Source organism: Petaurus breviceps, unplaced genomic scaffold (genome assembly GCF_028583685.1).
Source record: "Petaurus breviceps papuanus isolate PSGF00001 unplaced genomic scaffold, PetGlider_PUasm1.0 175, whole genome shotgun sequence".
NCBI lineage: Eukaryota > Metazoa > Chordata > Mammalia > Diprotodontia > Petauridae > Petaurus > Petaurus breviceps.
In genome coordinates this window covers 14,987,048-15,014,541 of record NW_027185764.1, presented here as the reverse complement: position 1 = coordinate 15,014,541, position 27,494 = coordinate 14,987,048, and the positions used below count along the sequence as shown (strand labels likewise).

The following is a 27,494-nucleotide window of genomic DNA, read 5'->3' as shown; positions in this document are numbered from 1 at the left end:
TATTGAAATAAGGTAAGTAAAATTGAAAGGGTAAATGAAGGCAAACAAAAAACATAATTAGTGCATTTTGCAGATAACATGAAGGTTTAAATAAAAAATACTAGAAAATCCATTAGGAATTAATTGAAACAATAACCGGTAAAAATAACTGGGCATAAAATAAACCAAACTTGTCTTTCTGTATATTACCAACAAACATAGCAGGTAGAGACAGAAAAATAAATTTCATTCAAGATAGCTATAGAATGTATAAAATATCTAGGGGATGTGCCTAACAAAATACATGTGGGAATTATATGAATATAGTACCAAGCTCTCTATATAGAAATAATGGCAGACTTTTAAAAAAATCAGAGAAATATCACTTACTCATGGTTAGGCTATGTCAACTCCAGATGTTCAGTCAACAAGCATTTTTTCCACCCTTAATATATCCCAGGAACTATGTTAAGTGTTGGAGATGCAAAGGAAGGCAAACACAAACTCTCTCCTCACAAGGATGTCATATTCTCATAGGAGACAGAACATTTTAAAAAGCGATCATACAAGATACCTACAGCAAAAATGGGAAGTAATCTCAGAGTGAAAAGCTGCCTCTAAAAAGTAGAATTTGAGCTGAGCCTTGAAGGAAGCCAGGGAAACCAGGAGGTGAAATTTATAAAGCCACCATTCTAGGCATGAGAAGCAACAGTGAAAAAGCAGATAGACAGACAGAAAGAATGTATATGTATATACTTATATCTATGAGTATATGTATAAATAAGCAAGAGATGGAGTGTCATGTATGAAAAACAGAAAGTCAGAGTTGCTGGACTGTGTAATACATACAGGACAGTAAAGTGTAAGAAGACTAGCAAGACAGGAAGGGATCAGGTTGTGGTGTTTTAAGTTTCAAACAAAGGATGTTGCATTTAATTTTCGAGGATTTATCTTAATTTACTGAGGAGGGGGTGACAGGATTGGACTTATGTTTTTGGGAAAACCACTTTGGAAGTGGGGCAGAGGGTAGATAGGAGTAGGGGAAGACTTGAGGCACAGAGATAAGCAAAGGCTATTAAAATAATCCACATGGGAGGTGATAAGGGCCTGGAACAGGATGGCTGCCATACTGATAGAGAGAAGGGGATGTATATGAAAGATATTGTGAATGTAGAAACAATAAGATTTATCAGTAACCTGGATATGGGAGGTGAATGTGAGAGAGTCTGAGGATAATACCAAGGTTTTAGCCTGGGTCTTTGACATTGATAGGGAGGTCAGGAAGAGGGGCAGGTTTGTGGGAAGAAGATAATGAGCTCTGTTTTGGACATATCAAAACTTCAATATTGATGGGAAATGCAGTTTGAAACATCCAAAAGGCACCTGGTGATATGAGAGTAGGGCTCAGCAGAGAGGTGAGGGCTTAACAGATATAGAGTATAGAGTTGATAAGTGAATTGACAGGAGCTGATGAAATCACCAAATGAGGTAAAATGGAGAAAGAAAAGAAATGGGCCCAAGAGAGAACAGTGGGGTGCCCCCATGTTTAGCGGATATGACCTCAATGAAGATCCAGCAAAGAAGACTGAGAGGGGGTGGTCAAATAAGCAGGAGAGGACCAGAAAAGAAAACTGCCAGGACCCAGAGACCAAAGATTGTCCAGGAGAAGAGTATATAATAGAGTACTGTACAAATAACGAAGTTAAACATTTAGGAAAGTTATTCTATACTATACCACAAATATCATGGAAATGTACATACCCTTTGACTCAGCAATAACAACAGCATTTTACTTGAAGAGATAATATAAAAAGAGAATACCCATATAAGCAAAAATATTTGTAGCATTACTTTATTTCACTGCTAGATACTAGAAAAATAAGTCAGTATCCTCAACTAGGGAATGGCAAAACAAATTGTGGCATATGGATTTAGTGGAACTGCTCTGTAAGAAATTATGAAAATGGTGGCTTCATACAAACCTGCAGGATTTTTATGAATTGATTCAATAATATGAACATAACCAGGAGAACAATTCATACAACAATTACAATATGTTCAAGGAAAACTATAAAAGACAGAAAAACTATGATCAATTTAATGACTAATTACAACTTGAGAAGACTGATGAATATTTTATTTTTATTTATTTTTGACTGATGATGAATCATGCTTGCCATTCTATAGCAAGGAGATGATGAGCTAAAGGCATAGCACAAGGCATGCATTTTCAGACATGATGAATGTATTAAGATTTGCTTTTTCTTAACTTATTTGTCCAAAGGGAATGTTTTATTGGGAAGGGATTTATAATGGTGGATAGAGAAGTAGTAATAGTGATAGCAAAAAAAAAAGAAGAAAAGAATGTTAATAAAACATTAAGATTTCACAAAGAAGAGCAAATGTTCACAAGGTGGCACAGTGGAACTGTGTTAAATTAACATACTTTTTTTTATAAAGAAGCTGTAAATACTCCAAATTTCAGTGCCATAAACAATCTTCTTTTTCTATTCTTGTATAAGAAAGTATTCATGTTTATTGATGTCTGTCAAGTACATAATAATAAAAGACAAAATATTTTTAAAACACCCCAGACAAAAAAATTGGAAAGTATTACCCTTATCCCCACCTAGCAATTATCATAATAGCTTCAGCAAGAGTTTTTTTACACTATATAATTGTAACTTGTTCATTGTTCCCAGCCAATTCTGACTCCATCCTACTAAACATCATTTCCAATTATTGTCCAACTAGAATACTCCACTCTGGATCAAAAGTTAGTCATTCAGTATATTAATTAGTCCTCTCTAGACTCAAAAAATCAGCATGGCAGCATGCATATAGAAACAAAAAGACCTAGGTGCAAGTGCTGCCCCAGACACATCCAGACTATGTGACCCTGGACAAGTCACTTAACCTCTTAGTGCCTGAGTCAACTCTCTAAACCTCTAAGTTACAGAAAAGGGGCCAATCTGCATTGGTGGAAAGAGTTCCCTCATTGTACTGTGCCCCATACCAAGGAAAGCATAGGTCTAAACCCCAATCTACCCTTACCTTCCTGGCTTCATAACATTTTCAAGTATAACTATGTGATCCATGAATTCATCTAATTCAGAGAGAAAAAAAATATTCGAAGAGAATGGAACCAAGAAGAAAGTACTGATGGAAGGAAAACTTCCTAAAAATTCCTAAAAAAAAAACAAAAACCCAGTTACCTCATAAGAGGGAGATTTTTATTCCCAAACGACATGGAGTAACTGAGCTCTGCTTAAAACTGTGATATTCAGTGCCTTGGAGAAATATTTTATTCTCATGCACAGGGTATGCCAACATAATAAAAATGAAATAATCTAAATAAAGTTGAAGGTTTAGTGCTATAATAGCTAGCATTTATATAGTGTTTAAGATTTACAAAGCACTGTACACATATTATGTCACTGAATCCTCACAAAAATCCTAAGAGCTAGGTCTTATTTTACATGTAAGAAAACAGGCAGGGGCGGTTAGGTGGGGCAGTGAATAAAAGCACCAGCCCTGGAGTCAGGAGGGCCTGAGTTCAAATACGGTCTCAGACACTTGACACACCTGCTGGCCTTATGACTGTGGGTGAGTCACTTAACCCCAATTGCCCTCAAAAAAACGAACAAACAAACAAAAAAGAAAACAGGCAGGGAGAGTTTAAATGGCTTGTCTAGGGTCACATTACTAGAGACTGTTTGAGACAGGATTTGAACTCAGGCCTTCCTTAAAGTCTAACACTTTACTCATTGTGTCACCTGGCAAGTTACTTATTTTAGAAAGCTAGACATAATTACAACATGAATTCTTAAACAATAAAAGGACAGAGGCAATCACAAAAAATTTAAAGGCCACAGGATAGAAAGCTTCAATTACATGAAAATGTAAAGGATTCATATGAACAAATGCATTTCTTTTTTTTTTTTTAACAGTTTGTGCTTTATTATACAATATTTATTTCTTTTTATGTATATTGAAATGTTACTATTTGGTTCTGTTTGTGTGTTTGTTTTGTTTTTCAGAGGGCAATTGGGGCTAAGTGACTTGCCCAAGGTCACACAGCTAGTTTTTTTGTGTTACGTATCTGAGGCTGGATTTGAACACAGGTCTTCCTGACCTCAGGACTGATACTCTATTCACTGCGCCACCTAGCTGCCCCTGCATTTCTTAATAGATAAATTTTTTCCAGTAGGTTTTGCCAAATACTAGGCTCTTATTCTAAGAGCTATGGTCTCTGGATTTATCAAACAGTTGGTTAATAGGTTCATTTGCTTCTCTATGTTAAGTGCCTAAACTGTTCCACTTTAATTTTTAATCAGTTAAAAATCATTTCAATGATTACTGCTTTGTTGTATAGCTTGCGATCAGGACCCCTAGACAGTCCTTTGCTCACATTTTTCTTTATTTGCATTAAGTTTCCTGACTTCTTTTTTCTTTCCCACAGATGAATTTAATTATTATTTTCTAGTTCTAAAAGGTAGACCTTTCATAGTTTAATTGGTATGGTACTGAATAAATAAGTGTATAAAATATTGTCATTTTTATTATAGTGGTTCAGCTTACCTGGGTATAGTTAATATTTCTCCAATTATTTAGGTCTGTCTTTATTTTCATAAACAGTAATTAGTGGTTATAGTCACATAGTTCTTAAGTGTTTTAAGACTCTCAAATATTTGATAATTCTGTTATATTAAAATGTTATATTAAATGGAATTTAATTATATTATATGGAAAATTTAGCTTTACATTTTTTCCTGCTCAGTTGTACTGGTAACATACAAAAGTGCTGATAAATTTGTATGGGTTTATTTTGTGTCCTACAACTTTGCTAAAGTTATTGTTTAAACTAATTTTAACTTTAATTAAATAATCTCTGATTATCTATGTAAACTATCACATTGTCTGGAAAAAAAAAAACCAATGATTTTGTTCCATCTTTGTCGATATTTATTCTCTCTTTTTTATTGTCTAATTACTATAGTTAGCTGGCGAGACCAAATGCTTGCTTAAACTGCCACAGCCTTTTTCTACTCTTACTTGATAACAAAAGCTCTTTCTGTACTGTTAAGGACTCTGATTTAAAAAACTTCCGCATTTCAACTTGAAAAATATATTAGAATAAGGAGTCTTGCTTGGACTGAGACAGATCACGACTCCAGGTACAACTTCTATGCCATGACCCTGGCTTCTCATTGTTTGGTCATTAGTGGGATTAGTTTAAAGATAAACAGCAAATCTTTCTTTCCTCAGGAGAAATAAAAAATTTATACCTCATCCAGACAGCTAAAATTTTACCATCTTAAAATGCAGATCTTTCTGGAAGATTACTGGGGGTGAAGGGTGAGGGAAGAAATATTAAGGTTTATAAGGTACTTTCACAGACTTTTAGTGCTGGAAAATGTTTTAAAAAAATCTAATACCCTCATTTTACTGAAGAAAAAAGAAAGGTTATCTGGGTTCACCACAACTTTTTGGTGACTCTCTGGTATAAAGTTAGAGGAGAGGGTCTATAGATAGAAAGGGGGGAAAGACAAAAGGGTCCTCAAAAAAAAAAAACCCTTTCCCTAACATATACCAATGTCAGACAGAAAGAGAGGTTTCATATATACAAATATATTTACAGTAGTACTTTGTGCAGTAATAAATAACTAGAAACAAAATAGATATTTGCTGACTAGGAAATAGCTAAACAAAATGTAGTGCCTGAATTTTATAGGATATTATTGCATTGTAAAAAAAAAAATTGTGACTATAAAGAATACAGAGAAACATGGGAAGGCTTACATGCACTGATATAAAGGAAAGTAAGCAAACTAGGAAAAGATTACACACAATAACTACAGCAATGTATATAGTAAGATCAAAACAATTAAACTAGATGGAGTATAATTAATTGGACTGATCAAGAAGTTTGTTTGTGGAGAAGAGGTGAATAAATTTATCTCCTTGCCAACTTTGTAGAGGTGGGTGACAATGAGTGCTGAACAGTGTAAATAATGTGTATACTATGGGATTTGGTTTATTTATGTGTGGCTAGTTTTTCTGAACTGCTTTTCCCCCCTCAAAACCCTTATTTTTTTATTGGTTGTTAACAAAGGATAGCTTACCGAGAGGGAGAAAGAATGATACAATTAGAAATTTAGGCGATCTAAAAATAAAAGATATCAATACAAATTTTAGAAAGGGTTTTTGTTTTGTTTTTTCCTTTTACCTTCATACTTTTTAAAAAAGCAAACCCCCTTTTATTTCTGGAGGTCAGAAAAAAGGTCATATTTTTGGCATCTCTTAAATTACTGGGCACAGAACAATCATTTTTTAAAAGTAAGTTTTAGTTACATAATCATAGCTATCCCAAGTCTTCCTCCACGTTTCTGATAGTCATCTACTATAACAAACAGTATTTTTAGGAGAAGGGAAAAAAATTAGCAAAACTGATCAATATACTAAAAAAGTCTACAAACATGTGCAATATAACACACCTGTGGACCTCCCAACTCCATGAAGAGGTGGATTGGAGGTGTCTTTCATAATCTCTTCACTCAAGCCTTGCTTGATCTTTATAATTTTGTTATGTTTATTTTTTTAAGTGTATAGTTATTTTGGCATCAGCTGCAAAGAAAACTGTATTGTCAAAGGCAAGTATGGCGTCTATATGAAGGTCTCCTGCTTTGTCAACAGCGTTAAAAGGAAAACAAAATACACCTAAGCCATACCAGCATTGCTTCCCTTCCACAATGTTGCTTGTTATTTGAAATTGAGAAAAGAGAAAAGAAATGGCTTTGTTACTTATTAATTTCCTATCAATTGTTGGGTATGCATATACTTTATCTCACAATGCTGCTTTTTCCTTTTGAACAGTAAGAATTCTGGGTAGAACTCAGACTACACTGGTCTGTTTTTCAAGAGGGGAAATAATCACTGAATAAATATTATGCTCTGACAGTGTGGGAAAAAAATGAGCTAGAGAAGGAAATAGGAAACCACTCACTCCAGTAACCTTGTCAAGAAAACCCCAAATTGGGTCAAGAGGAGTCAGACTCGACTGAAAAATGAGTGAATGAGAAAAAATTCTTTCCATTTACATTGTCATAGTTATGCTGTATAGTTTGTTTGGCTAGGCTTACTTCATTCTGCATCAGTTCATGTAGATCTTTCCATGCTTCTCTGAATTTATAACATAGCGGGGAAAGACTTAAGGCCACTCAGAAGGGTAATGCAATTGTCTAAGTGTGAGGCAATGAAAGGAGAAAGTAAAATTGATAAGGTGCAGCAACAGATTGGAAATGGAGAGAAAATGGGAGAGAATGAATGCTGGAGGATGATACAAGGGTACATACCTGGGTGATTATTAGGATGATGGTACCCTCAACAATAGTAAGGAATTTAGGAAGGGTAAAGGCCCTAAAGAGAAAGATAATAAGTTCAGCTTTGGACATATCTTTCTTGGTTCTTCTGCTTATATGACCACTCTTCAGTGTTCTTTGCTGGATCTTCAATCAAGTCACACCCACTAATTATGAGTATATCCCAGTGTTCTCTCCAGAATTCACTTCTTTTATCTCTCTATTTTATCCCACTTTGATTTCATCAGCTCCAGTGCTTAAATATAGTAGGCACTTGATAAACATTTACTGAGTTGGAATGATTTCCTTGCTGTAGTGAGGGCCCAATTGTGATTATGTGTCTTAAATCTGGAGTAGATCCAGTCAGCATGGTCATGTGATTTTCTCCTGCTGTCGTTAGCAGTATCTGAGTATGAACAAAGGCAGTAGATGGTAGGAATAATCTAAGGGTGAGGCTTGAGAGGGTAAGATCAGTGATAGGACTTAAGTCATTTCATCAGAAGGGAGACAGAGCTTAGTGAGAACCAAAGATAAATGTGGGAAAGAAAAAGATAGAAACTGGAAGCACACTTCTTATTCATGGAGCAAGGATTACAAAGAGCAGAAGGAGGAGGCAGCTTTAGGATGGAATATTGGTAGGCAGGTTAAGTTTGAGAGAGATAGGAATACGGAAGCTGACAGAGGGGGTCAGAGAATGGATTTGGATAGTCAGTGATTCAGAATCAATAGTATAGGGAGGGTAGAATTGGGCGGGAGGTTCAGGTCAGCTACCAATATCTCCATGGGTTTGGCCTCAGATTGGAGTCCCCTTGCATATGAGGTGACTCTACTTTCCCTGAAAGCAGGGCAGGCCAGGGAACCTGTAAAGGGAGCACGACGGAATGAATGGCATTTTTCTCCATCCAGGTAGGCAACAATAGGCCAGGTCAGGAAACAGGTAGAAGGAACAGGATGAAATAAATGCCATCTTTCTCCCCTGTATTTAGGAAAAGGCCAGGTAAAGAGACAGCAAGGCAACAGAACAATGTCTCTCTGTCACCTGTAGGCATGAAGAGTCTCCAGCAATGAAGCCAATGCAGGCACTCCAGGGGTGTGTTTAGTGGTGACACTTATCATTTGTTACTTCCTATTTTAATGAGCCACTACTATGATTCTACTTCTGTGGGTTGACAGGAACTTTGTGGTTTGTACTTCCATCAGTCCATGGACACGTCAGAAAACAATGGACAGCAGTTGTCAACTCTACAGACTGAGCCTGTGCTTTAAAAAATCCATCTGTAGGTCTGTCGCATTGCCCAGTCCCTTCTGGGGGAATCTGTGGTTTGAAACAAATAGTCCTTGGAGGCTAAATTCAAGTAGCACAGAAAAGAATTTTTTGTTTTTCTTTAGATACACAAAACTATTCAGCCTCTTAAGCTCTAAATACTGGAATTTTATTTTTCTTTCTGTGGAATCATCTGGTAACCTAATCAACACTAGGATTTTGTTCTCGTCTATATGCAGAGGAAGTACATATTAAGCCAGTGTTGATCCTTCCTTGGTATTTTTTAGGCTCTGAAACATGATGTAGTGAAAAGAACATAGGACTTGGAGGGTCATATCCCAACTCCTGTATTTTCTAGTTGTGTGCCCTTGGGCAAATGACTGAAGCTCTTGGCCTCAATGTCCTCATCTGTAAAATGGGAATAACAACATTTACAGTATCTGGACTTAAATACTCAGAAAAATTTAAAATACCAGAAAGATGAGTTAATGCTATTAACCCATCATTTAAGCCACATCTTTCATTATGATTTATAGGAAAAGAAGGGAAAACAACCAAGAAACTGTTCTTGAACTAAAATCCATAGAGTTGTTTAAAAAACAAACTTAATTCTCACTACATATAGCCCTAGAACAAAGCTTCTTCTCCATCTGCAAGCACCCTACCAAATCAGGGTAATTGTGCTGGATCTCATGATGCCAAGAATCATCAGATAATAAGGAACCAGATATAGGAAGGTACTGGGCGGGGGATATTTGATTGTTGGCAACAAAAAATCCCTGATAAAACCATACACAAAACTGTACACATCCAGACCTCAGGTACTGAGGCTGAACGCTTGACAGTGCTCAAAAATCCACTTTTCCCTCCACTATAAATATGCCCTTTGGTTTCACCCAGAAAGGCTACCCTTAATATTCCATTAACATTATTTCACTTGAATTCAAACTGTTCGGGGGCAGAAATTAGCGTGATTTGACCTGGGATTCTGCACCACAATAAGGAAAGTCCTCCCATGGCCAGATGCACATACCAACTTAAGAAAACTCGAAATGCCTTTTTTCTGTCCCCATCTGAGATTAGATTGGGACAGTTTTCCTGGAAAGAAAAGTTAAACAGAGAATAATGCTCCCAATCCCACATCTATATCTCTAGCTTTTGGAAGTATTTGACTAGGGGAAAGTCATGTAGTCTGATAAAAAGAAGATTATATGTGAAGCTTAGGCACCAGGGATCTACTCCTGGCATCCTCGATGCTTTCTTGGGTGAACTGAGAAAAAGCATTAAATGCTCAAGTTTCAGTTTGCCTTTCTGTCAAAGAATGCTAGTAGCAATATCTCACTTTGCTATTAAAAAAAAAAAGCGGGAAAAGAGATTCTAAGAGAAATTTCTTTGAAAAACTCAGTAAATGTTTTATAAGATCTTTCATTGTTGTTGTTATTCAGTTGTTTCAGTTGTGACCCAACTCTTTGTGACCCCATTTGGGGTTTTCTTGGCGAAGACACTGGTTTGCTATTTCCTTCTCTAGTTTTTAACAGATGAAGAAACTGAGGCCAAAAGGTCAAGTGGCTTGACCATGGTCACATAATTAGTAAGTGTTTGAGGCCAGATTTGAACTCAGGAAGACGAATCTTCCTGAATCCAGGTCCAGAGTTCTATCCATTCTGCCAATTAGCTGCCTCAAAGGAGATCTTATAATATCTAGGTATAAATACTTCAGTATATACTGTCGAGATCCAAGGGTACCAAGTCTTGGTCGGTTTCAAGGACCTAGCAAGCATTCAAAGAAATCCTGAGCTGCTGCACTTGCCTGCCACTGAACCCTGTAGTCTCCAGTTCATTTCACTGTGTAGGAATCAAGGTTTCCACTGATTTGGGTTTTACCTTTTTATTTGCTCTGCTTGGCCTTCACTTACTCATTTCCTCTGAGTGTTATGCAAAAATCTGACTCTTCAAACTCTTGGATTTGAATAAGCTTCTATGACTTGTTCAGATGGCAGCATGCTATAGTGGATATGGTGCTGGACTTCATTTGGTCAAGAACTGGATGTTGATCCAGCCTCTGATACTATCTGTGTGACCCTATACAAACCACTTATTCTATGAACCTCACTTTCTCATTTGAAAAATGGAAATAAGGGGCAGCTAGGTGGCACAATGAATAGAGCACTGGCCCTGGAGTCAGGAGGACCTGAATTCAAATGCAGCCTCAGACACTTAACGCTTATTAGCTGTGTGACCTTGGGCAAGTCACTTAACCCTAATTGCCCTGGCTTCCCCCTTCCAAAAAGGAAAAAAAAGAGATAAGAGTAGCATGGACAACAGGCTTATTGTGAGGATTAAATGAAGTAATACATGTAATTTGCAAATATTAAAGTAAATATTAATTATAAGACCGGAAGATTTTTTAAAGTTTTTTTTTGTACCCATCTTAGAGGGTTGTGATTAGGAGAGGACTTAACTTTTTTTTTTTTTTGGTCTTTCTTAATTTGTTTACTTTTAGTTTACAAGATTCATTACCACAATTCCTTGAGTTTCAAATTTTCTCTCCCTCCCCCCTACACCCCCACCCCCATGGGAGCATACAATTAAGTATAGTATCTGCAAATACTTTCACATTAGGCATTAGGCTTATTTAACTTTTAAGCACTATGTAAATGCTGCTGATTATTCCTGCTACTGTTGTTGTAGCTAAGGAAATTCGTGCGGTTACATAGTGCTAAGATCAATTTCATATGAGCCATATGTATATGTTTAAAATATATGTGCACATATATTAATAATTAATAATGATCAATACCAATGCTAATTCGCAGCATGATCTATCAGAAAGAGTGCTTAGACCTTGGTTTTAACCCTACATCTGACATTTACTATGTAAAAGTAAGCCAATCTCTTAATCTCACTGAGTTAGTTTCCTTAGCTATAAGAAGATGAGAGTAGTTGTAACAGTTGCACTATTTATCTAAAAGTAATATATTTTATAAACCTTAAAGTTCCAAAATGTATATTTTAGTGTAAGATAAACATTTTACAATGGGTCACGACTTCAAGCATAGTTCAACTTCCCAATTATAGCTCTTTGATTCCTGAGCCTGGTCAGACCAATAAAGGAAATCAATTAAACAAAAAAAATAAATAGATTGAAGAAGGGGAAGGAAGCATAAGAATTATACTATTCTAATTACATAGTATCATGATGGATGTAATTTCTCTTAAATTAGAAAATAAATTCCAGGTTCACACTCCCTGAAGGATGTAAAATATTAGAAGATTTTTTATGGTCGTAATCACAAAACTCATTTCTCCAGCCACTACTGGCCATATCTAATTAGGGTGAAGTATGTTAATGATACAGCCACAAAGCCTAGTGACATCTTCAGTTGTGATATTAATTGCATTTAAGAAAAGAAGCATGAATTGCGTTTATACAAGCTAATTAGTATGGGTTTGCTAATTAATACTGAAAAGTCAAACTGCCTTTGTCTTGTCGACTGCAATTAGCTAAAGCTGTTTAAATTTCTACTTCCCCTGCCCCCCAGCAGGAAACTGCCTTTTTTTTTTTTTTGCCAGAAAAATAATAATTGAATCATGGGCTGGAAAGGTTGACACTAGCAATAAGAGAAGTAGATGCTGTGTAACACAACAAACATTGAGTAAACATCTACTATGCGCACAGTGCTGTTCTGGGTGCTAGTGACACACAGACAGAAACAAAAAAACCAAAATTGTCATTATCCTTAGTTTACAAACATTCTACTGGAGCATACAGCATGTTAAAAAAGTATACATGATCTTCTTAGAAGGGAAAGAGCACAAGAACTGGGGCATCAGGAAAACTAAACAATCTGCCCCAGCACACAGACAGCTGGAGAGTCAGTCACAACAACCTAGTGGGTCTGGGATATTTAAGTGACAGGGGGCCATTCTTCCCAGAATTTTGAGCCCCAGCATCTGGCCTACCTTGGAGAACTGGGCTGAGGTAGCAAGGGCTTGTAGGAAAGTGGAATGGAGGGGTCATTTTATCATCAGGATCCTGGTCATGTCCTCCCAGCTAGCCAACACTCCTCAGTCAGCATCTCCCATCTCCCTATACTTTATCATAACTGCTATTTCCCTTGGTATGGGGATGTCTGGCACAGATAATCTGGGTCAACCCCTCATGGGGAGTGGAGAGGAGGCAGTACTTTGGGTAGGAAGAAAACAGAAACATCTTAATTGCCTAACTTACTTTTCCATTTATGGAAATAGAAAAGCTCGGCACTTAGCACAAAATAAGTGTTTAATAACAATTTTTTTCATTCATTCATCATTCATTCATTGCAGGGATCAAGAGTCTTCTTGAGGGTCATAAGATGGAAAACTTTAAAATGAATGGTCCCATAACAGGCAGCAAATGATCAGTTGTCCGAGGAACTGGCTAATCCCATGTAGAGCCCTGCTCTACCAAAGCAAAGCCTTTTAGTTACCAAGAACATCAAGGAACGAGTCAGTTAAGGTGCTCTGTTATTGTGTCATTTCTTATCAGTAATTCAACAACAATGGGAAATATGATATGCTGCAATTTTCTCCAAACTCCTTACCTGCCTTTGTACATATTAAGCTTACTAAATGGACTAAAAATCAGGAGACCCAGGTGTTAGTCAGTAAGCAAGTAATTAGAGTTAGAGTCAATAAACATTTAATCAGCATTTGCCACGTGCCAGGCACTGTGCTAAGTAAACAGGATACAAAGAAAGGCCTAAGACAGTCCCAGCACTAAGGGACTTCACCGTCTAACAGGGGAAGACAAAACATAAAAAGAAGCTGATTCAGAGTGGATTTCATCTTGCAGAATGATGAGTTTCTAGAGCTCATGAAGTCCAGGAAAGTAATGGGTGGGAAACCTATTAAGCATTTTACTGTCAGACATTGTACTAATAAGCCTTTAAAGAAAGATGAAAACATGATCTCTGCTCTTAAAGAGACGACTTGCAAAAAACCCCAAATAACTACATATATCCATATACAGAAAGAGAGAGATAAACAGAAATATAGATAGATGGATAAACAGAAAGATAGACAAAGAGATATATAAGGTGAAAGGTAATCTCAGACAGAAGGCACAAGCAATTGAGGAGGGGGAAGGGTACTAGGAAAGACTTTCTGAAGAAGGCAGGATTTAAGCCAAGTGCTACAAGAAGCCAGGAGGCAGAGAGGTAGTACCCAGCTCTACCACTAAAGTATAACTTTGAGAACCTGTCTATACCTTCACTTCTTCCTCTGCTGAGTAAATGGTTAGACTAGATAAACTCTGGTTCTTCCAGCTTTAAAACCCTCATTCTACATTCACTGAACAACCCATCTGCAATGTGCTCCACAGAGTACCAAGGGGAGATGTAGCAGGAATGAAGGGCACAGCTCCCCACCCTCGAGAAGAAAATTTAGCTGGGGATGCTGGAGAAACATAGAAACACAAAAAAGTAACATATGGATCATTATAGAATATTATGGATTGTCATCATTTCCTAACCAGCTGTTTTCCCGGACTTCATGATCTCCAGAAACTCCTCATTCTACAAGATGGAATCAACTTTGAAATCCTTCCCCCTCCCCTCCCAATCCACGCTGGACGTCATCAGGCCCCCACACTGGTTACTTTCCCACCCCCCTTTTAAGGACTGCTCTCCCCATTAGATTGTGAACTCCTGGGGGGGGGGGGGGGCAGAGACTATCTTATTCTTTCCTTTGTATTCCCAGCACTTAGCACAGGGTCTGCCCACAGTAGGCACTTAATATATATTTACAGAGAGGACACTGAATAAAGAAATAATCTAAGAGGGATGACTTAATAAAGGGATAACACTTAGAGTCCACATTTGGGAAATGGGACTCCAACACCTATCTTCTTAATCCTACTCCTAGGAACACATAGTATTAACAGAACGAGAAGATGAAGCAGAGTTGTCACACAAAGTTACTGTGATCCCTCCCGAAACTGACTGGAGACCTAGTGGGCTGTGAGATAGTGCCTGACAGGTGTTTATTCCATTTCACTTATTACATTAGAGAATATTCATTCATAGGATGGAGCTGCAGAAAAGCAGTATCTATCTACATCAGTCAGAACTCGGGACAAGAAGTGGCCTTTCTAAGTCTCCTCAGTCACCCCAGCTTAGCATCAAAGTAATAAGGAATGGAAGGGTGAAAAATCAAGCAGAAATCCCAATCTGGACAACAACAGGTGGAACAAGGTTTTGACACCTGAAATCTGAGGCCTGAAGATAGAAAACAGGGACAGGGAGAGCAGCCACAGAACGAAAGAGGAAACGGATTGAGGCCATATCCTGCAATCACACATTAAGGGCTCCAAAGAGGTGGCCTGGGAGAGGAACACCGAATGCACTTTTCACAGAATATCGGCATATTTGTGTTGGCATCTTATCTGACCTCTACTACCCTGTAACCTTCATGAGACTAAACTCAGCTTGTTATTTCTTCTGGCTTCTAGGAGAGCACTCTGCACAAAGTAGGCACTTAAATGCTATTGGGATGTACTGTTTTGTATCCTATTGTACTGCATCATTTCACCAAATCTATACCACTAAAGCTGAGGATAGGAAAGAGAAAAGGAAGAAAAAGTGTAGCAAGAATCAAACCTAAGGGGGCGGCTAGGTGGCACAGTGAATAGAGCACCAGCCCTGGAGTCGGGAAGACCTGGGTTCCAATCCGGCCTCAGACACTTAACACTTACTAGCCGTGTGACCTTGGGCAAGTCACTTAACCCCAATTGCCCTGCTCTCCCTCCTCCAAAAAGAAAAAAAAAGAATCAAACCTAAGTCCTAAGCTGATTCTGTCAGCTCACCATTTAACCCTGGTAAGATATTTTATCACTTCATATTCAACGATTTCTCCAACTATAATGAGGGATTTGGCTATAGGAACCCTCCTTCTCTACTCCCCTCCACATACTTGATATGCCAGGACAGCATACTCAGGGATATGTCAGAAGGTACTTGATCATACTATTAGGTCAAGTCATGAGGGGCCAACAGGGCCTGAATGGGATAACAATTCTACATCTGAGTCATAGAGCAATGCAAGCTGATTCCACCAGACTCAAAAAACGTTCTAATAAATCCAACATGCAGCCCAACACATGTAACTGATTAGAGCTTAATCTGCAATCCATGGAGACAGAGTCAAGGGCCTCTTCAAATCACAACAATTTAGCCACCCAAGGATGCATTGGTGGTACTGACTCCAAATCTATGGCATCCAGAAAAGACAAGGCATAATGTCAGCAGCCTTTGCCCTCTAGCTCCTGACCCCCTGCCCAAAGAAATAGCACCAAAAGAGTTGTTGATTTCTTTTTCTCTAAAACTTAAAGTAAAGCAGTGAGCTAATTGGATTGCCATGTAAGGCCTCTTTAGGAGGCTGGGGATTCCAGACTCAAGGACATCTTTAGGGGCAATTTCTGAAATGTTTCTAACCACACTCCACATCTTTCTCATGTGGTTAGAACAAATTCATTTCTAATTCTTCTTGGCCTTGTGCACATTACAGGAAACAAGGCCCTTGGGCATGTTTCAATTCAGGTCAACATTCAGGAAGAGATGCATGTTGACATACACAACATTGGGATCTCCCCAGGGTTTGTTCTGTTTTTTTTTTTCAAAAGGATGTACCAGTCTTCAAAAAACACATCCCTCCCAGCTTCTTTAAAGTCAATATAAAATAAGCTCTATACTTATGAGGCCTCAAAACCTGCTAAAGAATGAATTACTGACACGGTCACAATCCAGGACAGAAACCTGGCTGAGACGTGAGTTGGCTCTCCATCTAAAATTGTCCTTACTCCTAAATTTTATCAAATACCCACACCTCAATTAACTCTAGCAAATAAGGGAAGCAAAGGTATAGCCAATTTGGGATCAGAGTTAATCCAAAAATTGTCTAAATTTGGTTTTAGAGTATGGGAACAGATACATTCGGGTAGATACATGAACATCATATCAGAAACTTTCTACTTCCTGGGTATCAGCAGTTTATGTTGTTTGTCTTTTGTTCTAAAAGAGGACCATGACATCAGATAGATCATGTCATGACTTGCAAGTGACCTGGATTTAAGTAAAGGAAGGCTATGCAAGGTCGACCACCAGCCTCACTTTCTTCTCCTCATCAGTTTATAAGTATGAGGTGGATGGTGGAGGAAGGGATGGTAAAGACTATGCAAAGTCCACTGACAAACAGATTCATGTATTCAACTCCACCCATTCTGGAATTTGGTGGTGCAGTCATTTCACTTATTGTAGAGGAAAACCTAAGTGGTTAAAATCAGAATTTCATGGAGAAATGATGAATTACAATGGAATAAATGAAGCAGGTTCCGGGTATTTTCCCCAAGAAAATGTGATGCTCTGTATGAGCATTTAAAATGTGAGCACCAGTACCAAACAATCAACACAGCTCAGATATTTAAAAAGACAAATCAAAGTAAACTAGTAAAGCTCTACCTTTAAGCTTACTTGAAGTCTCTTACGATATCCTAAGCTTACATAAAGAGAGCAAGTGAACTATTTAGTATGGGCTAAGAAATAGGGAGGCGGATCAGTGGAATAGATCAGGTACACAAGATACAGTAGTAAATGACTACAGTAATCTACTGTTTTATAAAGCCAAAGATTACAGCTTCTGGGATAAGAATTCAAAATTATTTGACAAACACCACTAGGAAAACTGGAAAAGAGTGTGGCAGAAATTAGGCACAAACCAGCATCTCACACCAGATACCAATATAAGGTCAAAATGGGTACATGATTTAGACTTAAAAGATGATACCGCAAGCAAATTAGGAGAGCAGGGAAGAGTTTACCTGTAAGAACTTTGGAGAAAGGAAAATTGATGACCAAAAGAGAGATAGAGAACATTATGAAATACAACTTGGATAATTTTGATTACATTAAATTAAAATGGTTTTACACAGACAAAACCAATATAAACAAGATTAGAAGGAAAGCAGAAAGCTAGGAAACAATTTTTACAAGTGTTTCTGATAAAGGTCTCATTTCTAACATACATAGAGAACTGAGTCAAATTCATAACAATATAAGTCATTCCTCATTCCTCAAAGGAAACGAACTGTAAGTTTTCAGATGAAGAAATTAAAGCTATCTAGTCATATGAAAAAAATGCTCTAAATCACTACTGATTAGAGATGCAAAACAAAACAACTCTAAAGTACCACATCTCCTTGGTCAGATAGGCTAACAAGACAAAACAGGAAAATGATAAATGTTGGGGAAGATGTGGGAAAGTCGGAACACGAATTCATTGTTGGTGGAGCTAGGAGCTGATACAACCATTCTGGACAAACATTCCAAACAAAGGGCTATAAAAACGTGCATTCCCTTTGACCCAGCAACACCACTTCTAGGGCTGTATCCCAAAGAGATAATAAAAACTGGAAAAAGACCCATATGAGCAAAAATATTTGTAGCTCTTTTTGTGGTGGCCAAGAACTGGAAATTGAGGGGATGCCCATCAACTGGGGAATGGCTGAACAAGCTGTGGTATATGAACGTAATGGAACACTCCTGTGCTATAAGAAATGATAAACAGGCAGACTTCAGAAAATCCTGGAAAGACTTATATGAACTGATGCTGAGTGAGGTGAGCAGAATCAGGAGAACACTGTACACAGTAACAGCCACCATGTACAATGACTGACTTCGACAGACTTAGCCCTTGTCAGCAATGCAAGAACCTAAAATGATTTAAAAGCACTCGCAATGGAAAACACTATCCACATCCAGAGAGAGAACTATGGAGCCGAAGTGCAGAACAAAGCATACTGTTCTGTTTTGTTTTGTTTTTTTACTTTCTCAGGGTTCCTCCCATTCCTTCTAATTCTTCTATACAACATGACTAATGTGATAATAGGCTTAATAGTAATGTATATGTAGAGCCTGTATCAGATTGCACACCATCTTGGGGAGAGAAGGAAGGGTGGGGAAAGAAATTTAAAACATGCAGAAGTTAATGGTGAAAACTACAAATAAATCAATTTATAATTGGAAAAAATAAACTATTTACAAAAAAAAGGGCAAGTGGAGCAAGAAGTCATATTATGAAGGAAATCTGCTGCTCTTATTTTAACCTTTTCAAAACAAACAAATAGAAGGAACAAAGGCTCAGCATGAAAGGACAGCAAAAATAATCTCATCAAAGCACAAATCTTTTGCTGAATAAGAAGAGAAGGGGGTAAGTAAACAAATCTTTTGACCTATTTGGATAAAGTGGCAATTCTCCCTCAAGTAGCAAAAATCCCTGAACAGGGAGATTTCTGGGGGCTGAGTCAAGATGGTGGAGTAGAAACACGATCTCCTTGCGGCTCCGGCTTCCACCTCCCCCAATTCATGTAAAAGGGGACTGAGAAAACTTTGGAGCTACAGAATCCACAAAATGACACAGAGAAGCTAACCTCCTGCTGAGGACACCCTGGCAGGCCGGCAGGAATCAGCAAGCTCAGCACTCTGAGAGCTCACCCCAGCCCCATGGGCTTGAGGTTTTAGCCCCAGGGACCAACGACCAGCTGGAGGGACTCCAGATCACCAGCAGCTGTGGTGGTTTCCAAAATTATCAACCTATAGATGCTAAGGACAAAGTGAGAGGTCAGTGTAGTGTGGACTTTGGGATCCAGTAGCTGGGAGTGCTGTCAGCCTTTGCCCCCGGGACAAGAAGCTCCTGAGGCACTGTGGCTGTGCAGCCACCCCCATGGGGCAGCTTCAGCTCCTGCCCTGCAGAGTGTAGGGGGACCAAGTGACCAGTCTGAGAGGTAATCGCTCTTGCTTTACTTTAACCTGCTTGGATCTGGATTGCGGTCGAGGGTGGAGGTCCTGAGGTGTGTGACCAGCTTGCCAGAGCATGTGGAGGCTTCAGAGGGCACCCAACTAATACCTTCAGCAGCTGAGAAAAAAACCCCAGCATTTGGTATGAAGCTCCCCTGTCTGGTGGCAGAGTCCTACTGTGGCAAAATGCCCAGGGGTCAAGTGATTGAGTGGCAACATGAACAGGCAAAAGAAGCAAAATAAAGAGCAACTCAACTTTACACTCCTATTTTGGTGACAAAAAAGATCAAAGCATGAAACAGGAGGAAGACAGTGAAGTCAGAACTCCTGCTCCAAAAGCTACAAAGGAAAATACGAGCTGGTTACAGGCCATAGCGGACCTTAAGAAGCAAATAAGAGAAGTGGAAGAAAAATTGGGAAGAGAAATGAGAACAATGCAAGAAAATTATGAAATGAGAGTCAACAGCCTGCCTGAGGAAAATCATACCTTAAAAAATAGACTAACTCAAATGGCAAAAAAGGCTCAAAAAGGCAATGAGGGGAACAATGTCTTAAAAAGCCAAATTTGCCAGATGGAAAAAGAATCTCAAAAGCTCACTGAAGAGAATCATTTCTTCAGAATTAGACTGAAGCAAATGAAAGCTACTGACTTTATGAGAAATCAAGATGCTGTTAAACAGATCCAAACAAATGAAAGAATAGAAGGCAATGTGAAATATCTCATGGGAAAAACCACTGACCTGGAAAACAGATCCAGGAGAGATAATTTAAAAATTATTGGACTACCTGAAAGCCATGACCAAAGTAAGAACCTAGAAATAATCCTCCAGGAAGTTCTCAATGAAAACTGCCCTGATGTTTTAGAACGAGAGGGCAAAATAGAGGTTGAAAGAATCCACCGATTACCCCCTGAAAAAGATCCCCAAAAGAAAACTCCTAGGAATATTATAGCCAGGTTCTGAAATTCCCAGGTCAAGGAGAGAATATCACAAGCAGCCAGGAAGAAACAATTTGAATATCATCGAAACACAATCAGGATAACTCGGGATCTGGCAGCTTCTACACTGAGGGATCGAAGGGCTTAGAATATGATATTCCGGAAGTCAAAGGAGCTGGGATTAAAACCAAGAATCATCTACCCAGCAAAACTATCATGTTTCAGGGGATAATATGGTTATTCAGTGGAATAGAGGACTTTCAAGCATTCTTGATGAAAAAAACCAGAGTTGAATAGAAAATTTTACATTCAGATACAAGAAGCAAGAGAAGCATGAGAAGCTAAACAGGAAAAAGAAATCATAAGGAACTTATCAAAGTTGAACTATTAACATTTGTACATGGAAAACAGTAATTGTAACTGATGAAACTTTTCTCAGTATGAAAATAGTTGAAGGGAATAGAAAAAAATATATATATGTCTATATCGGAGGGTATACAGGTGTATGAATACATATGTAAACATGTATATACATGTTTACAGGTATACGTAGATAGAGGGCACAGGATCAATTTAATAGGAAGGGATAATACTTAAAAAGTGAAATTAAGAGGTGAGAAAAGAATATAATGAGAGGAGATGGGGAGAGACAAAATTGGGTAAACTATCTCATATAGAAGAGGCAAGGGAAAATGGTTACAATGGAGGGGAAGAACAGGAAGGAAAAAGGGAATGGGTCAACCTTATTCTCATTGAATTTGGATCGGCAAGGGAATGACATACACACTAAATAGGGTATCTTACCGTACAAGAGAATAGGGGGGAAGGAGATGAGAGAGGGGATGATGGAAGGGAGGGCAGGCTGGGGGGTAGGGAAGTTGGAAGCACTCACTTTTGAATAGGGACAGGATCAAAGTAGAGAATAGAACAAGTGGGAGGTGGGATAGGAGGGAGGGAAATATATCTGCCATGGTAATGTTTTGCATTAGTACACATGTACAACCTATACTGAATTGCTTATCTTCCCAGTAAGGGTGGGTGACAAGGGAGGAAGGGAATGAATCTGGAATTCAAAGTTTTAAAATAAAATGTTTAAAAAAAAAATATATATATATATATATATATACTATTGTTAATACTATTTTACATATAATTGGGAAATAAGATATACAGGCACTGGGGCATAGAGATCCACCATGTCCTACTGGAAAAGTCGAATGGGGTATGGGAGAGAGCAGATTGGAGGAGGGGATATCCTGTGGGGCTGCTATTTTGGGGCGGTGGGTAGCAGAAAAACAGGGAAAAAGTTTGCAACTCAAAATCTGGCAGAAATGAATGATGTAAAACAGAAGTTAATAAAGCATTTGAAAAACAAAATCCCTGAGAAGGATTGGATTGACATGTTGGGGAACAAAGGTTTACCATAACAGTATCTGGCAGAAGTGTATACAAACTTACCATTTCAGCTCTTTCTTTCTGATTCCCCAATTCTTCTAGGGCTTGGGATAGTTGAACCTTCAAGAAAAGGAGAGAGCAGGGTTAAAGAAAGAGCAAATCAGTATCTGTTACTGTACAGCCTTATACTTATTGATTAGACCTTCCCACAACCTTTATCTTCAAGACCTCCGTAGTTCCTGATCAAACAAAGTAGGACCATTTAATTATACTTGTATCAGAACTCAAGTGACAATGTCGTTCAATAAAGAAGAGATAAAAAATACCAGGTTCAAGTCCCAGCTCTCACACTTGACCATTGCCAAGTCACAACTCTTGTATAAGCCTCAACTCTCTTATATGTCAAGTGAGGATAGTAATGTTTTCCATGGAAAAATCTTTAAAAATAAAATATAGAGGGACGCTAGGTGGCACAGTGAGTAGAGTGTCAGCCCTGGAGTCAGAAGGACCTGAGTTCGGATCCAGCCTCAGACACTTCACACACACACGAAACTAGCTTGTGGGACCTTGTGAAAGTTACTTAATCCCAATTGCCCTCCAAAAAGAAAAAAAAAAAAAAAAGAAAATATAGGAATTCATATTTTATCCTAGAGGCCAAAGGGAGCTGCCACTGGAGTTTACTGAGAAGAGGAGTAACATGATGAGATCTTCAGCAAAGGAAAACCACTTTCGAAGCTGTGTGGAAGATGGATGGAATGGGGAAACCAATTAGGAGATCACTACAATCATTTATGTGAGAGATAAAAAGAGCCCAGATTTAGTGGTAGCTGTGTGAATAAAGAAGAGAGGCCAGATGCAAGAGATGTTGTGGACATAGAAATGCCAGGATTTGACAACTGATTGGATGTCTGGACGCCTAAGTTACCAACCTGGGAGTCTGTAAGAAGGATATTGCAATTAAGAGGAAAAGGGTTAATATGAAAAAGTGGCAAAATTGAGAAGGAAAGATAATAAGTTCAGTTTTGGACATGTGGAGTTATCTATGAGATAACCAAACAGAAATGTTCAGTTGATAGTTGATCATGTAGGATCAGTGAATCGTCAGCACAGAGATGATAACTAAGTCCATGGGAGCTGATGAGATTACAAAGAGAGTAGGGAGAGAATGCCCAGGATGGAGTCTGGTAGTTTATTCACAGTCTGGGGTATGATGTGGACAATGATGCAGCAAATAAGATTGAGAAGTAGGAGTCAGACAAGCAGAAGAATCAGGAAAGAGCATGAAAACCCAGGGAAGAGAGAGTATCCTGTAGAAGAAAGTGGTTAGTGATGTCAAATGCAGCAGAGAGGTCAAGGAGGCTGAGCACTGAAATAAGACTATTAGATTTTGTAATTAAGAGATCAATGATAATGTTGAAGGGAGCAATTTCAGTTGCATGATGAAGTTGGAATCCAGAACACTAAGGAATGAGTAAGAGGAAGTGGAGACAGTAAGGGTAGACAGTTATTCTCAGATGTTTGACTTAGGAAAAGAGGAGATAAACAGAATTATAGTGCTGAGTTGTCTACTGCTCAGCATGATGTAAGATGTCAAAGGCCAGGCAAGTTCATTATCGTCACCAATAACTAAACTTCCATATACATCCAGGTAACCATATGAAAAAACTGGCAATGTATACCATCATGTACCCTTGAAGAGAAAGTTTTAGTATCAAATGGAAGAAAGACAACACTTCTAAAATGAAAAGAAACTCCTTAAGGGAATGACACTATCAACAGAGGGGCATCAACAGGACTCCTATAGTGTGTCATGGGGAGGAAAGGGATACAAATAGGAAGTCTCAGAAATTATGAAGGGAAAGGAAGATGATGCTTTACTATTAGGGATAGGATATTTACTATTCCAGGTGGAATCCTGATGAATGAAAATTCTTCAGAGAGGGAATGGAAGTGAGAAGAAGTCTTGGGGTAGAAAGTACTTGACTCACCTTCTCATATACCAGGCACATAATAAACACTTAATAAATACATCTGTTTAATTAATTGAAACAAAGCTTTTGAAAAATGTCATAATGGATTATTCCTATTTGTTTCCTTGAGTCACTGTACAGCACCTTCTCAGGTATTTTGTTTTCTACCGTTCTGGTAATTCTTATTAAGATATACTTTGTAACAGTTATTTCTGTATATGTTTTATCATCCTTACTAGACTGTAAGCTGCATGAAGACTAGGAAGGTGCTTCATCCATCTGAGTATCCACACAAATACAGTGCTTTGTACATAAAAGGCCTCAACAAATGCTGACTGAGAGGAGTTATTCGGCTTAAATAAATCAGTTCATATGACTTTTGAAAAGATTAATGGGAAACAAAATCCAAGTAGAATGTTTCTCTCACACAACTAAGTAAATAAATATTCTTGCTATACTTGGATATTCATTCTCACAGCTACATCTCTACACTGCATGAGCTAGGTTTTCTAAGCATTGTAAGTAAAAGCAGATGAGAACTGTTGACCATACAGAGCAATAAAAAACAAAAATATTAGCTACAAAAGAAAATCTCACTGAAATAACACCAAATAAAACAAACAAACCAACCCCAAACTACCCATCTAAGACTCCAACATGTAGTCTGGTGAATATGAGACTGAAATCCTCCAAGCAAACATTGCAATTATACACAGTCCCACCGGCCTCAGCCTCACTTCTCAGCAGAAAAAAAGTTGCTGGTCCTGGCTGGGAAAAAGCTGCAACAATAGCATGTTATTAAAACACTATGAGCTCTGACAAGATGGATGTGGTTTTAGCGTAAGCCTAGAACTGAGTGTGAGGAAATTAAATACTTTTCAGTAAACATGCCTGGAGATGTTAGGTCTGGATAGAAAGGTGGGATGAGAACAAGGGAGAGAAGAAAGATTAAACAACAAAGCAAAAATAACATTTCCACAAGTTTGATGCTAGAGCACCAAGGGGACTGTCTGCAAATTCACTGGCACCTGAGAGTAAATTTTGCACAAATATTTAATCAGGGAGAATTATATCAACAGCAAGGCAGCCAGGGAAAAAAAAACAAACAGAAAGGTAATACAAAGCATATTTTTGGCAAGTGTGTTTGCAAAAAGATTTCCTTTAGGGTAAGAAATAGTTTTTTCTAGGGTGGACTAGAAGAGAATGAATGTGTTGGACTAAGTCCTTCAGTATATCTAGGAGGCTTTTCACTGCGTGAAGAGGTTTTGAACCCATGACTCCTCATGCTAGCAGCAAGAGAATACAATCACTGTAACACTTCATTCTCAGATGTTTTACAGGACTAGGCAATGTCACTTCAAGGCATAATCCAATGAAATCTCTAGGGAAAAAGTGTTTAATCCTGCAGAAATATTTACACATTCATTAAGGAGCAAGTGCTAAACAGCTAGACTCACTACCCCAAGCTTTGGACCCATGTTGTATCCAGTTCCTGCATCAAGTTTTTCCCCAGAAAGCAGAACGCGCGTGCACGCACACACACACATGCATGCACACACACACGTACACACTCATCTGTTTACTGAAGTGACTGACATTCTTTTAAAAAGTTGGAAGTGGTCCCCATTTCTACTTATCTCCAGAATTAGTTTTTATGCCACAACAAAAATCCTATCTCATAATTTTAGACACATACAATAAACTATTTACTTCTAATATTCTTTGTATACACACAGAATAAGGTGAGGAAGAGAATAAAAATTAATTTTACATAGAATAATACTTCCTGAAAGTAAAGATGATAAAGAATCTGAAGAAACAACTAGCAGCACTTCCTTCTTAAACAGACTCAAGGGGCAAATTCTAACCTTAGAGAAACCTTATCTGGGATCACCCCATCCTAGCCTTTCTTACTCTCAATGTGAATCTGAATTCTACACTACCAATCTGTTCAGTAGCAAGATACTACCAAGTCAAGAGTTGACAGCGATATTTCCAGCTAGACTGCTAGAAAATGTAAATTAATCAACAGCAGCATGACAGACACACGTTTTTAATTATGAAGGAGAAATTAGGCTTTGAACTTACTAAACATCTTACTTAATCAGAATGCTTCTGAAAGCCTGCCAACCACCACAGAATATAAGGAAGCATTCAGGTGAGAAGGAAAGGTGAACAGGCATAAAGCTTCTAGAACCCAGTTTCTCTGATCCTAAGGGCTTCCTTTACAAAAAAAAAGGAACGTTTCATTTTAACATTCCACAAAATCCCCCACTCTTTACCAGTGTAAATCACACACAATTCCTCTCTTCATTTTTTACTCTTGTGTATCAGCAATCACATCACAGGATGGGAACTCAGTGAAAGAGGGGCTGGTTCTATCCATCTTCCATCCTGGAAAATTCTCTTCTGTTCTACACTCAAGTGACTAATGCAACAAGTCCAAGGAGCCAGAGGAGGGAGGCACTGACAAAACACCTACAAAGCTACTCAGTGAAGGAGAGGGGTAAGGGGACAGAGGGTGCAGAAGGTACAGCCCTTGCCTCCAAGAAGCTTCCAGGCTAGTCTCCACTTTCTGATCTCATTCTCCCTCCACCTAGTGACATGGTATGTCTAACGAACTCTTTCTGCTTAAAGATCAGCAAGACTTAACCATGATCTTTTTTCTTACTATTACTTTATTTTTTCCAATTACATGTAAAGATAGTTCTCAGCATTCATTTTTTTAAAGTTCTGAGTTCCAAATTTTTCTTCCTCCTCTCCCACCTTCCCCAAGACAGCAAGCCATTTAACGTAGGTTATACATGGACAATCATGTTTCCACATTAATCATATTGTAAAAGAAGAATCAGAACAAAAGGGAAAAATCATGAGAAAGAAACAAAAAGTGAAAATAGTCTGCTTCGATCTGCATTCAGACTCCATAGTTCTTGCTCTGGATTTGGTCATCATTTTCCATCATGAGTTTTTTGGAGTTGTCTTGGATCACTGTATTGTTGAGAAGAGCTAAGTCTATCAAAGTTAATCATCACACAAAACCATGATCTTCTTACTGAAGTGGTTCAGAGACTGAAAAATATACCAAGGTCCCCATCACTGAGACACAGTGGAAAACACTATGGAGTAAGGAACCCAAAAAAGGAGCCCCTTACCTGACCTAAAGAATGAAATGGAGTTGGGTCAGCAGCCAAAATCTGTTCCCTACAGACTATTTTAAAGCTTCCTTTTTTGGATATGTAAAAACAAAAATCACCTTTGTCACCTACAAATGTGAAGGTCAACATGGTGAGCAGCCTTAGTCTCATCTCTTCAAGGTTGTAATGCAGGAAAAGAGTCAACCAAATGGCTGTAATTATGACAAATAATACAGAAACTAGAAGGACATTTCTGAGTTATTCAGCTTTCTTCCTTGTGCCCTTTGAGGTAGGTAATGCTTTTCCTTAAACATCTTCCCAACACAATTCTTGTGATTGACTAGGGAATATTTCAAACTCTCAAAAGCAAACGTGGAGGGGGGGGAGGGGTGTGTACGGGAAGAGAAGAGACACAGCAGCTGATATTGTGGTGTGAATCACAAAGATCAAGAACACTGCAGCCAGCTAAGCGGTATGTGGGTGGCAGTCACACGGACAAAAAAGCTCAGATTTAGAGACCAGAGCCTGGTCAGGAAGGATTATTAAGGCACAGGAGCTTAATGAATCAACCCATTACAATCTGTTCATTATAAGACAGGTGGTTAAATTGTTCACATCAACAGCC

General features: G+C 38.3%; 1 protein-coding gene across 3 annotated transcripts in view; it reads right to left on the bottom strand.

Annotated features, from left to right (window-relative positions):
* MAD1L1 (mitotic arrest deficient 1 like 1) overlaps positions 1-27,494 on the bottom strand; it is an 865,451-nt gene that overhangs the window by 391,575 nt on the left and 446,382 nt on the right. For all 3 annotated transcript variants that reach the window (XM_069084812.1, XM_069084813.1, XM_069084814.1), the window contains one exon: positions 21,829-21,885. In XM_069084812.1, the coding sequence (XP_068940913.1) occupies positions 21,829-21,885 (57 nt within the window). The remainder of the gene's footprint in view (positions 1-21,828; positions 21,886-27,494) is intronic.